Source organism: Bidens hawaiensis, unplaced genomic scaffold (genome assembly GCF_021521415.1).
Source record: "Bidens hawaiensis isolate Kalapana, Puna unplaced genomic scaffold, B.hawaiensis_p1.1 tig00059090_1, whole genome shotgun sequence".
In the NCBI taxonomy this organism is placed as follows: domain Eukaryota; kingdom Viridiplantae; phylum Streptophyta; class Magnoliopsida; order Asterales; family Asteraceae; genus Bidens; species Bidens hawaiensis.
In genome coordinates this window covers 28027-42526 of record NW_027500655.1, presented here as the reverse complement: position 1 = coordinate 42526, position 14500 = coordinate 28027, and the positions used below count along the sequence as shown (strand labels likewise).

At 36.2% G+C, this 14500-nt stretch overlaps 1 protein-coding gene across 1 annotated transcript; it reads left to right on the top strand.

The window, feature by feature from the left end:
* The first annotated feature begins 9970 nt into the window (after positions 1-9970).
* Positions 9971-12815, top strand: LOC143602536 (uncharacterized protein At5g01610-like). The gene is made up of 3 exons (XM_077079604.1): positions 9971-10068; positions 10851-10905; positions 12302-12815. Exons 1-3 carry the CDS (start codon positions 9982-9984, stop codon positions 12670-12672), a joined length of 513 nt encoding a protein of 170 aa, XP_076935719.1. The 5' UTR covers positions 9971-9981; the 3' UTR covers positions 12673-12815.
* The last annotated feature ends 1685 nt before the right edge of the window (positions 12816-14500 follow it).

The window sequence follows — 14500 nt, the reverse complement described above, 5'->3', positions numbered from 1 at the left end:
CAAATAGGGTAATTAAAACTAACAAGGACACAAAAATTTTAGCGTGGAAAACCTCTCAAGGCGAGAGTAAAAACCACAGGAATACTAGAGCCGCTTCAAATCCACTATCACCAATAATAGCAATACAAAGTCTTATCTAGGTAAAACTAGAGGCATACACAAATCATCATATACTTGGTACAAACCAACTTCAAGTATATGGAACCAAATACAAAAGAGTAAACGAGTAAGAGGTATCACCAACGAGAGAATAAATCGATCTCTGGAACGTCTCTTGTCTTCACCAAAACGCCAAAAGGAAAGAAAAAAAGAACACCAAACTTCTTTGTCTTCTTCCTCTGTTGTTAGAGAAAGGAATACCCCAATAGATTCTCTATTATTTCTTTCTTTCTTGTGTTTTGACAGAACTAATGGAACAATAGTTTGTTCTTCATATATATATCTTTTCTTTGTGATGTCGGTTCCCAATTAAAACCTTAACAAAGAAGAAGTCTTGAGCCCAAAGAAAAATCAGAATCTTAGAGCCCATGATAAATCACCACCATTGACCCAAACCACAAAACCAATTTTTGGTCTTGTTTATATGCCGTGAGATAATAGTAAACAAAAAATACATATTTCTTTTTTTTTCTTTTTTATTATTAAATAATAATAATAACAATAATAATAATAATATAACCCATGTAGGATAATATTTGTTGGGCTTTCTCATGGGCAAAAAAATACCCCAACAAACCCCCCTCCCCACTTTTTGTCTATGAGAAAGAACTTACCACCCCGGCGAGCGAGCAAAATATCTTCGGTTTCTCCCTTGCCACAGCTTTGGTCAACATATCGGAACAATTATCATCGGTGTGAACTTTATCAAGTTCAAACAACTTGTCTTCAATACCATCTCTAATCCAATGATACCTCACCTCAATATGTTTTGTTCTTCTATGATACATAGAATTCTTAGCAAGGTGAATAAACACTTTGATTATCACAAAGGACCACGTAGCGCTGTTGCATAAAGCCAAGCTCTTGCATAAATCTTTTCAACCACAATAATTCTTTGCATGCTTCTATTGCTGCCATATACTCTGTCTCAGTAGTAGACAAAGCAACACACTTTTGCAGTCTTGACTGCCATGACATGGCTCCCCCTGTAAATAACATCAAATATCCAGACGTGGATTTCATGTTGTCCTTATTTCCTACCATATCAGAATTCGTGTAGTCAACAAGCATCGGCTCCCCATTTCCAAATGTTATACCCAATTTGGAAGTACCACGTAGATATCTAAGGATCCACTTAACTGCTTCCCAATGCTTCTTACCCAGATTTAACAAGAACCGACTAACAACACCTACTGCATGGGCAATATCAGGCCGTGTACATACCATTGCATACATCAAGCTTCCAACCGCTGATGCATATGGAACACCATCCATATCTTCAATCTCTTTTTCAGAAGTAGGGCAATCTTTTTCAGTTAATTTAAAATTGGGAGTAAGAGGTGTACTAACCACATTAACTTTAGACATCTTGAATCTTCTAAGAACCTTTTCAATGTATTGCTCTTGTGACATGTGCAACTTCTTTGAAACTCTATCTCTAGTAATCCGAATGCCAAGAATATTCTTAGCTGACCCCAAGTCTTTCATAGAAAACGGCTTGCTTAACTCTTTCATCAACTGAACAATTCTTTCTACATTCTTGCCAACAATCAACATATCATCAACATAAAGCAATAATATAATGAAATCATCATCACCAAACCTCTTAAAGAAAACACAGTGATCAGACGCAGTCTTTCGGTAGCTTTGCTTCCCCATAACTGACTCAAATTTCTTGTACCATTGTCGCGGTGCTTACTTCAACCCATAAAAGACTTTTCTGAAGTTTACAAACATAATCTTCTTTACCCTTAACCTGTAAACCTTCAGGTTGCTCCATATAGATTTCTTTATCCAGATCACCATGAAGGAATGCTGTCTTGACATCCATTTGCTCAATCTCAAGATCAAGACTAGCAGCTAAACCAAGAATCACCCTAATGGAACTCATCTTCACAACTGGAGAAAAAATCTCATCAAAATCAATACCTTTTCTTTGACTAAACCCTTTGACCACCAGTCTTTCCTTGTACCTAGGCCGTGAGGTATGTTCTTCGGTCTTCAATTTGTAGACCCATTTGTTCTTCAAAGCTCTTTTGCCTTTAGGCAACTTCACCAACTCAAAGGTATTGTTCTCATACAAGGAATCCATCTCATCTTGCATGGCTTCAAACCACTATCTTTTATGCTTATCTTCCATGGCCTCTTTATAATACCCGGGCTCTCCCCCGTCAGTGAGTAAGACGTACTCACCGGTAGAATAGTGAGTAGAAGGTTGACGGTCTCTCGAAGACCGCCAGAGTGGGACAAATGCAGGCATATCTACTGGTAACTCGGGATGAATATCCTCATCCAACTCTGCCTGCTCTTGATTATCAACATTATCGGTACCATCTTGTTCGTCATTCTGAATATCATCTTCGTGATGTGACTCAGTATGCTGAGTAGGAACAGGATCCAAATCAATAAGATCATCAGTGTACTGAGGAACTTTTCTCAATATCTTTCAAACTCTGATCTTCCACAAACACAACATCACAACTCCTTACAAGCTTCTTTGAAACCGGATCATATAGCCTGTATCCAAACTCATCTTGCCCATAACCAAGGAATATGCATTGTCTGGACTTCACATCAAACTTTGATCATTCATCTTTGGGAATATGCATAAATGCTTTACATCCAAAGACCCGCAAATGACGATATGAAACATCTTTGTCACTCCAAACCCTGTCTGGAACAAAGGAATACAAGGAGTAAGATTAATAACATGTACTGCTATATTTAAAGCTTCAAAACAAAACGAATTTGGCAACCCTGCATGTGAGAGCAAACACTTAAACCTTTCAACCAACGTTCTGTTCATCCGTTCTGCTAAACCATTCTACTGTGGTGTCTTTGGAGGTGGTCTTTGGTGTCGAATACCTTTCTCTCTACAATAAGCATTAAAAAGACCATTATATTCACCTCCATTGTCTGTTCGAATACACTTGAGCTTCTTCCCAGTTTGTCTTTCAACTAAGGCATGAAACTGCTTAAACACATCAAATACCTGATCTTTAGACTTTAAAGTATAAACCCATACCTTCCTCGAATGATCATCAATAAATGTGACAAAATATATGCAGCCCCCAAGTGTTCTAGTCTTCATAGGACCACATACATCTGAATGCACCAAGTCGAGTATACTTTCTTTTCTGTGAGGTGGATGACTATGAAAAGAAACTCTCTTTTGCTTACCATTCATACAATGAGAACACTTCTTTAAATGAACATCTTTCATACCGGACAAGGCATCTTTCTTCAATAAAATAGACATCCTTTTTTCACTCATATGAGCAAGTCTCTTATGCCACATATCGGTTACATCAGAACTCGTTAACGAATGAACTGAGTTCCTGGAAATCTTTGGATGTGCCATGTATAACTTTGAAGTTCTTTCACCTCTTGCCACAATCAACGAACCACGAGTGAGTTTCCAAATTCCACCACCAAAGGTACTGTGGAAACCATCATCTAATGTGCCCGCGGAGATCAAATTAAGGCTAATATCCGGAACATGTTTTACATTGTGTAAAACCAACTCCATCCCAGTATCAAACTTGAAGCAAACATCCCCAACACCAAGGATCTTTGATAGCCCATTATTACCCATATTGATATTCCTAAAATCACCAGGAGTATAAGACGAATAAAAATCCCTTTGTGATGTCACATGACAAGTAGCACCACTGTCAACAACCCAACTCGAATCATCACGTGTAATGTTCACCCTATCATAATCACAACAAATATGAAACTCTTCGGTAGCAGTGTTAGTTTCAGAAGTACCTTCACACCGTCGTCTTTCTTGTGGTTATTCTTTTTATTGTTGTAATTAGCCTTTGTGTTCTCCTTTTTCAATTGTCTGCAATATTTTATCGTGTGCCCTTTTCTACCACAATGATAGCACTCAAATTCTTCAAACTTTCCTTTGGACTTACTGCGGTGCTTTGCTCTATTACTTGGAGCTCTACTATGGCTTCTCCCCCTACTCTCGGTAACTAAGGCATCTGAATGTGAAGAGGAACCTTGTGACTTTCTTCTCATCTCTTCATTTATAATACTACCTTTAGCCAATTCCATAGTAATAATACCGTTTGCTGCGGAGTTGGACAACGATGTCCTAAAAGTCTCCCAAGAATCCGGTAACGTACCAAGAAGCCATAAACCTTGTATCTCGTCTTCAAACTTAATACCCATACCTGCAAGCTGATTAATAACACCTTGAAAAGCATTCAAATGACCAGTAACAGGCGTACCATCACGGTACTTCAAGTTTATCAACGGTTTTATCAAGAACAACTTATTATTCCCGGTCTTCCAAGCATACAACTCTTCAAGCTTGATCCATAAAGTACGAGCATGAATCTCCCCACTAATATGGTTCAAAACATTATTATCAACCCACTGTCGAATATACCCACAAACCTTTCTATGCAAAATATTCCCGAATATACCCACAAACCTTTCTATGCAAAATATTCCACTCTTCAACAGTTTTATCTTCAGGTTTATCGGTAGTGAACACAGGCAAATAATAATCCTTCACATAAAGAAGGTCTTCCATATTGCCTTTCCAAACATGATAATTAGAACCATTCAAATTCACCATCCTACTTGTATTAGCTTCCATCGTTCAAACAAGTCTTAACCCAAGAACAAGAGCCGAAGCTCTGATACCACTCTGTTGGGAAAAACGACCACCTAGCCACGAACGGTAAACAAAAAAAGTTGCGGAATTAATCTTCGTTTGGCTAAACATTTTTCCCGACCCGAATGAACCAATGAGGACGCAAACAAATAGGGTAATTAAAACTAACAAGGACACAAAAATTTTAGCGTGGAAAACCTCTCAAGGCGAGAGTAAAAACCACGGGACTACTAGAGCCGCTTCAAATCCACTATCACCAATAATAGCAATACAAAGTCTTATCTAGGTAAAACTAGAGGCATACACAAATCATCATATACTTGGTACAAACCAACTTCAAGTATATGGAACCAAATACAAAAGAGTAAACGAGTAAGAGGTATCACCAACGAGAGAATAAATCGATCTCTGGAACGTCTCTTGTCTTCACCAAAACGCCAAAAGGAAAGAAAAAAAGAACACCAAACTTCTTTGTCTTCTTCCTCTGTTGTCAGAGAAAGGAATACCCCAACAGATTCTCTATTATTTCTTTCTTTCTTGTGTTTCGGCAGAACTAATGGAACAATGGTTTATTCTTCATATATATCTTTTCTTTTTGATGTCGGTTCCCAATTAAAACCTTAACGAAGAAGAAGTCTTGAGCCCAAAGAAAAATCAGAATCTTGGAGCCCTGATAAATCACCATCATTGGCCCAAACCACAAGACAAATTTTTGATCTTGTTTATATGCCGTGAGATAATAGTAAACGAAAAATACATATTTCTTTTTTTTATTATTATTAAATAATAATAATAATATAACCTTCATCATCTTCACATGAGTACACCTTCACCTCACCCCATAGAAGCACTTAGAAGCCAAATTATCAAGACCTCTTGTGCCTCGAACCATATCGAGTTTCTGACCAAACACATCTCACCTTTATGGCTTAATCCTTCATTTTGGGTGTCCTTACCATTCAAGCAGAATGAAGACATCAACCCACCAAAGGCAAGCCATCCGGGTATGAACCTAGACCATTACAAACCTGCAACAGAAGAATGCTCAGAATTGGCCAAACAAGGTTTAATCAAAACTACAAAATCCCAGTGGGCTTGTGAAGCATTCTATGTTAACAAACGAAGTGAACAAGTTCGTGGAAAACTAAGGCTAGTTACCAATTACCAGCCTTTAAATCATTTCTTAGCAGATGATAAGTTTCCACTTCCTCATAAAAAAATCCATGTTCCAGTCATTGATATACACAAAAGTATTGTCAAAATTTGATCTCAATGCTAGTTTCTGGCAGCTGGGAATCAAACCAGATGATAGGCCGAAGATAGCATTTTGCATTCCAAATTATCACTACCAGTGGGATGTGATGCCTTTCGGGTTGAAGATTGCACCGTCCACCTTTCAGAAAGCAATGGTGAAAATATTTGAGCCTAACTTAACCAATGCGCTAGTATACATTGATGATATATTATTGTTCTCCAAAGATGAAGAGTCCCATATAGAATTACTCAAAAAATTCCACTCAATTGTCCAACAATATGGGATAATGCTGTCTGAAAAGAAAATGGAAATTGGTGTCAAGGAAATCGATTTCCTTGGAATGAAAATTGCCGACGGGAAGTTCAAACACCAGCCACACATAGCCCAAGAACTTAGACGTTTTCCTGACAAAATGACGTCACAAAAAGAAATCCAACAGTTTCTTGGTCTAGTCAATTACATGGCAGAATCTTTACCAAAGATGTTAAGTCAAACAGTTCACCTGTTCCCCATTTTAAAAAAGAATCCCCCACTATGGACTGAAAAGCAAACTCAGTCTGTCAAAGAGATAAAAAAGCTGGCAGATGTGATGCCACCTTTAAAGATTCCCACGCCAACTGACAAAAGGGTCCTTCAGACATACGCTAGTGATGAATACTAGGCAGCAGTCCTAATGGCAAAAGACGACAAAAGGTGTCAGGTCGATATCTGGATACAAAAGCGGCACGTTTAATGTGTCAGAAAAGCACTATCACTCCACTTACAAAGAAATATTGGCGGTCAAAAGAGGAATCGAAAAATTCCAGTTCCATCTTATCAGTCACAGCTTTTTCATTGAAATGTACATGTCATCATTTCCCAAAATGCTATAGTTTAAGAAAAAAGCTCTCCCAAAGGCACAGTTGCTGAAATGGGCGAATTGGTTCTCACAATATTCTTTCACTGTTAAGCACATTAAAAGGAAGAATAATATCCTTGCGGATTTTCTGTCAACACCAAAGGCCAATAAATACCAAGAGTCCAACATGGTTAGGCATCACCAAGTCTTACACACAATTTTCACAATGGCTCATCTAAAAACTCCCAAATCCCTCGGCCAACCCTCAAATCCAAATCCAACACCCCTTCCAAATGAAGTTATTGAGGTTGCTAATACCCACAACCTGGTTGAAACATCCAGCCTCAACTACAAAAATTTAATGTCAATCATTCTGGAAAAGGAGAGAAAGTTCTCAAAAGGGGGCAGGTTTCACCCAGATTTCCCTTTTCTTCATGTCTTCCATATAAGCAATCCATCTACCTTGACGAAAGAAATGTTGTGTTTTTTCTAGTGCTTGTTCGAAGCATTCACTATAGCTGTCTCTTTCAATACCGCGAAGCTAGCCACGTACTTCCTTGAATTAGGTGAGTTACCTGAAGAACAAAGTATACTCAAAAAATGTTAGAAAGGTTCCTCCTTACTGAAAAATGGATACAAATTATTGGTTCCTCACCAAAAAAATATCTAATCGCCCGCTTCAAAAAACCTAATCCACATACAAGTCAAGAAAGAGCCTACAGAGTCCCAACCACATTCATCCACTCTTGGTCAAACTTGAATCCAACAAGTTGGTTCTTCAAAGCAAATTTTTACGAGTCTTGGTTGCAAATTCGAAAAGAAATGGCCTTAGCAAACAATGTTGATCCCAACAAGCTACATGCTTCTGTCCTGAAAGGAAAAGTTTTATGCAGAAAATCATCCGTGGGTACGAGACTGGGAAAAGGCAATCAATTACCATTTTGAAGCACAAGTTTTTAAAGGAATTTCAAATAAAAGATATGGAGATTGTTGGATGATAGACTTAAATGAAATCCCAAAAAATTCAAGTGAGAAAGAACTACAAGAAATAGATACCGAAGCAGATACCCCTCAAGTTTCAGTGAGCTTCTGGACCCCTCCCAAGAGTATTTATAGAAACACTCCTGGCACAAAACCTCTTGCCAGGGCCTCAAAATAACAGCACAAAAGATCCAACTGGAAAATAATGATCAAAGTAGTTTTAATCCATGGAAGAAGTCAATAATAATCGTGTGTCTTGAATAATATTTTCTTAATTATGTATTATGTGTGAGTTTTAAGCCTAATCACTCCTAAAGTGGTTAGTTAGGATTAGTTCATGTATAAAGAAAATGATGTCAGGCTTATGTCATAAAGTATGGCCCTTAATCAATAGGTATGGACCTTGTGTCTTTTTATGAGGTTAGGTAGCATTTCCTTGCCTATAAAAGGAAGGTTTCCCCTCACTTGTAAACCATCCCTTGAAAGAAATAAAAACATCTTTCTTATATCTTCTCTAGTTCTCTCTTGAGTTCTTGAGTGTTCTTGAGTTCTCTAGCTTGAGTTCCTAAGTTCTTCCTTAAGTTCTTGGTATCACCCCTACCTCCCCTGCCTCTCTGAACAATGAGATCTTTGCAAGAATGAAGGATTCCAAATCTTCAACCATAGTTAAAGAGGAAGAACATGCCCAAACTGCTAACGCTTCGGTAGCAACAGCTACAGATTCAGAGCCCACTGCTCATGATGATCAAAGTACTCAACCTAGCACATTGAAACGCGCATCTACCACAACAAACAAACAATTAAAGAAAACTTCAAAGCCAAACCCAGAAAGATACCCAAAAAGGTAGTTCAGGAAGATGAGGTGCCTAAATCACCTATGGAAACACCAAGGCCACAAAGAAAACGCGTCTACAGACACTCTAATTATAGAAAACGATTAACAGTTGAAAGTTAATTTACCAAAATTTGAACCGCGGCCTAATCTTTGATATTCGTCAATTTTTATTGGTATTTGGATTTAAATTTCTATTCATTAACCCGTGATGTATTTTATTTATTATTTATCATTAATAAAATAATCCCGACGATTGAAGTTCATCGTTCGTTCGTCTTCTATTATTTCGATCAATTAACAAAACTCCAGGTTTTAATGTTTAAACAATTAGCAAACAATTATGGTACAATTTGAAAAGTTTTCAAGTACATTAGTTTTATTTCATTTACAAAACATTTCAAAATTCAAGGTTTATTACGTAAATATACTTTAAAATCTGATTTAAAACAAATAGAAACATGAGGGGTGTAAAGTGTAACATATTCAAAATATTATATTAAAATATATAAAATAACTTTACCCAGCACGTAACCCACCCCCAATCCCCGTTTTCCGGCAAGTCAGCCGCCGACGATGGTTGTGAGTATTCCGGTGACCTTAGTTCAAGCCGCAAATCTCAGTTTTTAACAAATTTGTTCTTATAACGGCTTTAGACTTCCACATAATGCATAAATCATTAATCATATAACATTATAACAACCTTAAATTAGCAAATTAATCCCGTGAACATCGCTAAATGGCTGGAGTGTATTCAAAACACAATTAGTTTGTATCGCCGCTTAATTGATGCAAGTGTGCTAGTAAGAAGTAAAGCCGTTTAATGGGCTGGATTTAGTTTGTTTCGCTTAGTTGTAAACAAAGTTAGATCAATATAAAATATTGTAAATTAGTTTGTATTGTTCTTTATAAGCAATGTGGTTAATATCAAAGATGTCTTTTACATTCCGTTTTACACTTCCACGATTTGTTAAATGAGATTTGTTAAATGGGATGTGACAATTAAAGCCTTGATTGCAATGGAACCCGCGTTTCCAATGGAAAATGCTGAGATTCAGCATTGTAAGAGGAAAAGGTATATGCATATGTATAAATATAAAATGTAAGGGTGCAAAATGTAAGAAAGAAAAGAAAGCACCGAAAAGAAAACCCAACCGATTCAATTCAACCCTTGTCTCTCTCTCTAGAAACTAGGGAAATTAGGGATATTGAGAGAGAAGACAACTTCAATCTTCAGAATTCTAACAATTGATATTGATCTTGTTGAGAAGCAAAGTATAAGTATGGATCAGCTTATGGGTAAGTTGGGAAGTTACTGGCTCGGTAACAAAGCCAACAAAGAACTTAACTCCGTCGGCGATGATATCAACGTAACCATCTCTCTTTTCATTCTTTCAAATCTTAAATTGTGCCTCTATGCTTTGACTTTATATTCTAGTTATAGTTACATCTTTCTTTGATCAATCGGGTAACAACAGCCTTTTATGAAATCAATTCAATTTTGGGGGTTTTTTTCCTATGCAATCGTACCAACTATTATGTGTGTCTTGCTGTGTTGTTCTTTGGATTGTGTACCAGAATCAACTTATATTGAGACGGAAACATAAGTTTTCAACAGCGGTTTCCTATGCCCCCACCGATATCAAGTCTAATTTCTCATTTTTTAGTTTTTTAAGTCTTAATTACTTCCTACTTGCCACAATTGTTAGTGTTTTTGCAAGTTTAAGTTGTTAATGGTAGTAGGAGAGTATACTCAATTGCTGGTCTTAGATTGCTATATATATAAATTCTGCGTAATGAACCATATCCCACCGAGATGACTGATATCTCAAATAGCCATCGTTGACCGATATCCTTTCCACATTTAACTGCATAGATCTTTATAGACGGAAACAAAGATTTACATAACACTTGCTTGATTTATATATATGTTGCAAAGCATGAGGATTAAGATCATGTTTCTTTTGATTGTCTGATGTTTGTCATTTTGGTTTGTAAATAAAGCAGATTTGGTTGTTAACTTCATGGATAACAGAAAACTGGATGAATAATAATAATAATAATAATAGTAATAATAATAATAATAATAATAATAATAATAATAATAATAATTAGTTGGTTATTGATTCTGGTTTGTGTTTCTGTTTTTTAGAGTTTGCAAAGTAGTATATCGGGTGGAGCAACATGGTTCGTCAACAAAATGAAAGGTTCGCTTTTCTATGTTTATTCTTTTTATAGTAACTCATTTCAAGTTGAATGCACAATTTGCTTTGGGAAATATATAATTTTGCATGGTAACTATCTGTGTTTTATTATATACATTAGTTCTTGAAGCTTGTTTCATAATGTGATTTCATTAAGATGTTTTGTTAAGTTAGGGCTATAAATGATAGGAACGTAAAAATTTTGTAAGCAGTGACTAATCGTTCGTCAAAATTATAATGCTCCCCTCGTCCCAAAATGAGTGCTGGCTTTACTATTTTAATAATATAATATTGAATTGATTTAATATAATAGAGAATCTTATATATAGGAAAAAAAATCAGAAACTCTAAAACTTAACTTGCTCTGTGGGCTTAACATAAGTAAACCCTTCTAAAAAGCTACTATAAAAAACATAGAAAGCGTTTAATAAGGGTAAAATTTTCAGTCTGCTTAAAGTGTCTTTTTCTTTACTGGCAATTATTTTGGGCCGGAGGGTATGAATTGCCATTGTTTAACCCGTTTGATTAAATGTTTTGACTCGGGTACTAAATGCTTTTTATGTTTTTCTATAGCATTAAATAATCGGTCAAACCGGTAAAATGCTACATATCAAACCCATATGGTTAAACGGGGCATCTTTTGGTTGACTTGTTTAACCCATTTAATAAAACATGCTGACTCGTCAACCCGTTTACGGTCCTTTTAATTATGTAGGCTGTTCTGTCAACCTGATTACAGCCGTTAAATTTATTTTTTACGACCCTTTAACCAGTTTAGCATATTTACAACTTGATTACAACCCGCTAACACATCAGCCCGTTTAACTCGTTTATATAAATGGCTAAGCAGTTAATGTGGAAAAATATGGGATGTCTGTCAAGGACTGATATCTGAGATATCGGTTATCGCAGTGAGATATCGTTGGGATATCGGTAATTTTAATATCATGTAAAATTAATATATATAGCAATTTAACACTAATAATTCAGTATAGTCTTCTACCATTAACAAATTAACCTTTTGCAACTTGCAACGCACTAACAATTGTAGCAAGTAAGAATTGATTAAGACTTAAAACACTAACATTGAACACTAAAAGTTGATAACCAAGACTTTACTCTGATATCGAGAATATCGGTGATATATCGCTCAAATATTAGTTCAAAATCGGTCAATATCGCTGATATTATTGGTACCGATATTTTGACTGATATTTCACCAAGGGACCGATAAGCGATATATCAATGATATATCGGTGATATCGACTGCATAGATGAATGGTTCAACGGATCATGTTCAGCTTGCATGCTTTTAAGTATACGGGTCGTGTTTGAGTTCAACGGTTCAACCCAAATTAGTTCTATGAACAACGCTATTTTTGTAATTTTACATTTACAGGAAAAATGCAAAAACCACTGAGCGAACTCCTCAAGGAACACGACTTGCCGGTGGGTATATTCCCTCGCGATGCCACAAACTACGAGTTTGATGAACAAACCAAAAAGTTAACCGTCTTCATACCCACAATCTGTGAAGTCGGTTACAGAGACTCATCAGTTTTAAGGTTCGCAACCAGTGTAACCGGTTACCTTGAAAAAGGAAAGCTAACCGATATTGAAGGACTAAAAACAAAAGTCATGATTTGGGTTAAAGTAACTTGCATCACTTCTGAAGGGTCCAAGTTGCATTTCACTGCTGGTTTGAAGAAGTCGAGGAGTAGACAGGCGTATGACGTTTGCAGGGATGGTATTACGGTGGATAAGTTCTGAGTCGGGTTTGGTTATGGTATGTTTCTGAGACTTGTTTATGTTACTTTTGTTATGTTGAAACTATGAACTCTAATGGAAGTGTTATATGTTTGGTAATGTATGTTGTTCGTGGATGAAATAATGAAAGTTGTATAGGTTTTGGAATGTCTAGATGATTTTATGTTATTTTGATTGTTGGCTTTTTGATTATTTATTATTTTTTTATTCCCTTGTTTTTAGCCTGCAATTTCAGAAATTTTCAATACAGTTAATATTGCTAATTTCACCTATACAGTTTTCTTACGTTAGTCTTTCCAAATTGATTTGTCTTACCCTTCTGGCCTTCTTTAAACATCATCATTGTCGTCGTACTCAGTATATCCCACCAATAGCAAAGCTATAGTAGGGTCTGAAGAGGGTAAGATGTAGACAATCTTACCTTTACCCCGTAGGAATGGAGAGGCTGCTTCCGGTGAGACCCCTAGCTCAATAGTAGTTTTGCATCAAGTCTTCGGCATAATGCACATAACACTCAATTATCGGGACACCGACCGATTGGTTCATGCACCCTTATCTTTCGGCTATCAACGCCATCACATGATGCCTTATTAACATTTCGTCACTCTTAACGTTAGTTTCACGAGATTCGTAAAATAATGTCAAAATTATTGAATTTCACTTTTGCCTACCCGAGGGTTCACACATATATACATTATATGCGTGCACCGCAAGCAGGGTGCTTTCTTTAAATAACAACGAAATTATCAAACACTCTTAAGTGAAGGGCTTTTCTGGGTATTAAAAAGCGAGAGGCAAAAGGCAAACTTTTCATACTTGGGGCGCAATGTTCTTAGATAACTATTAGGATTTACCATAATTTTGCTATAAATAAGTGCTACTTATATGATTTAGTATATAAATAATTACATAAATATAAAACGCTTCTTGTAAAAATCCAAATGCATAAAAACTCCCGGTGTACAAGAGGTGCACGTCTTATAGTAAAATTTATATAGTAAAAAGTGAAGATTGGTCTTAAATTGCGCCTTGTGTCAAGGCGCGGTTTTTAAAATCAAGGAGGCATTCGTATCTTTGTGTTCACATCATCACCAACTACTGGCTATTACCGGCAAAGAAATGAGCTGTTCATGTATAATGAAAATGAAGGTAGTAAACATATAAACACGCGAAGAGGTGATAGTCAATAACATAATTTCAAACAAAGCTCCACTCTAGGTTAAAATCCATTGATAACTCGTATAACCAAGAAACTAGTTAAGCCACATGGTCCAAATCAATATTTGTTAATAAGGCATAGTAGCTATTAGGTTCATAAACTCACTTAGATCTCGAAAAGAAAATAAAGACTTAAGCTCCAAACAGAAATTTCTCTTTTAATTTCCTAGAATTTTGGTTGGTTCTTTCTTTGAGGTCGATACCCCACAGAATCAAATTATCTCGAGATTTATAGATACAGTTCGATATAAATGGTTCGTGATCAAATTAAACACCAATAACAAAAGTTAGGTGTATATACTTTTCGATTTCGATTTAAATTTAGGCAAATTGAAATAAATAATCCAAACTTTTGTATATTGACTGATAATAATCCCAACTTTAAAAAGTCACCACCTGTGGTCTCTCAACTTTCAACTATTTTTGTCTCAACGGATTTCTGTTAAAAAACATTTAAAGTCGTTATGTTTTTTCCCGAGTTTCAACCCAATGTTTTAGGGCTTTTGATCGAAAGAACGATACGAGTCAACCGATGTTAAACGTGTCTTGAAACGTTATCCAAGCGACGAAACAATGTTTCAATTCGGGTATTTGAATTTCCATTTAACAAAAA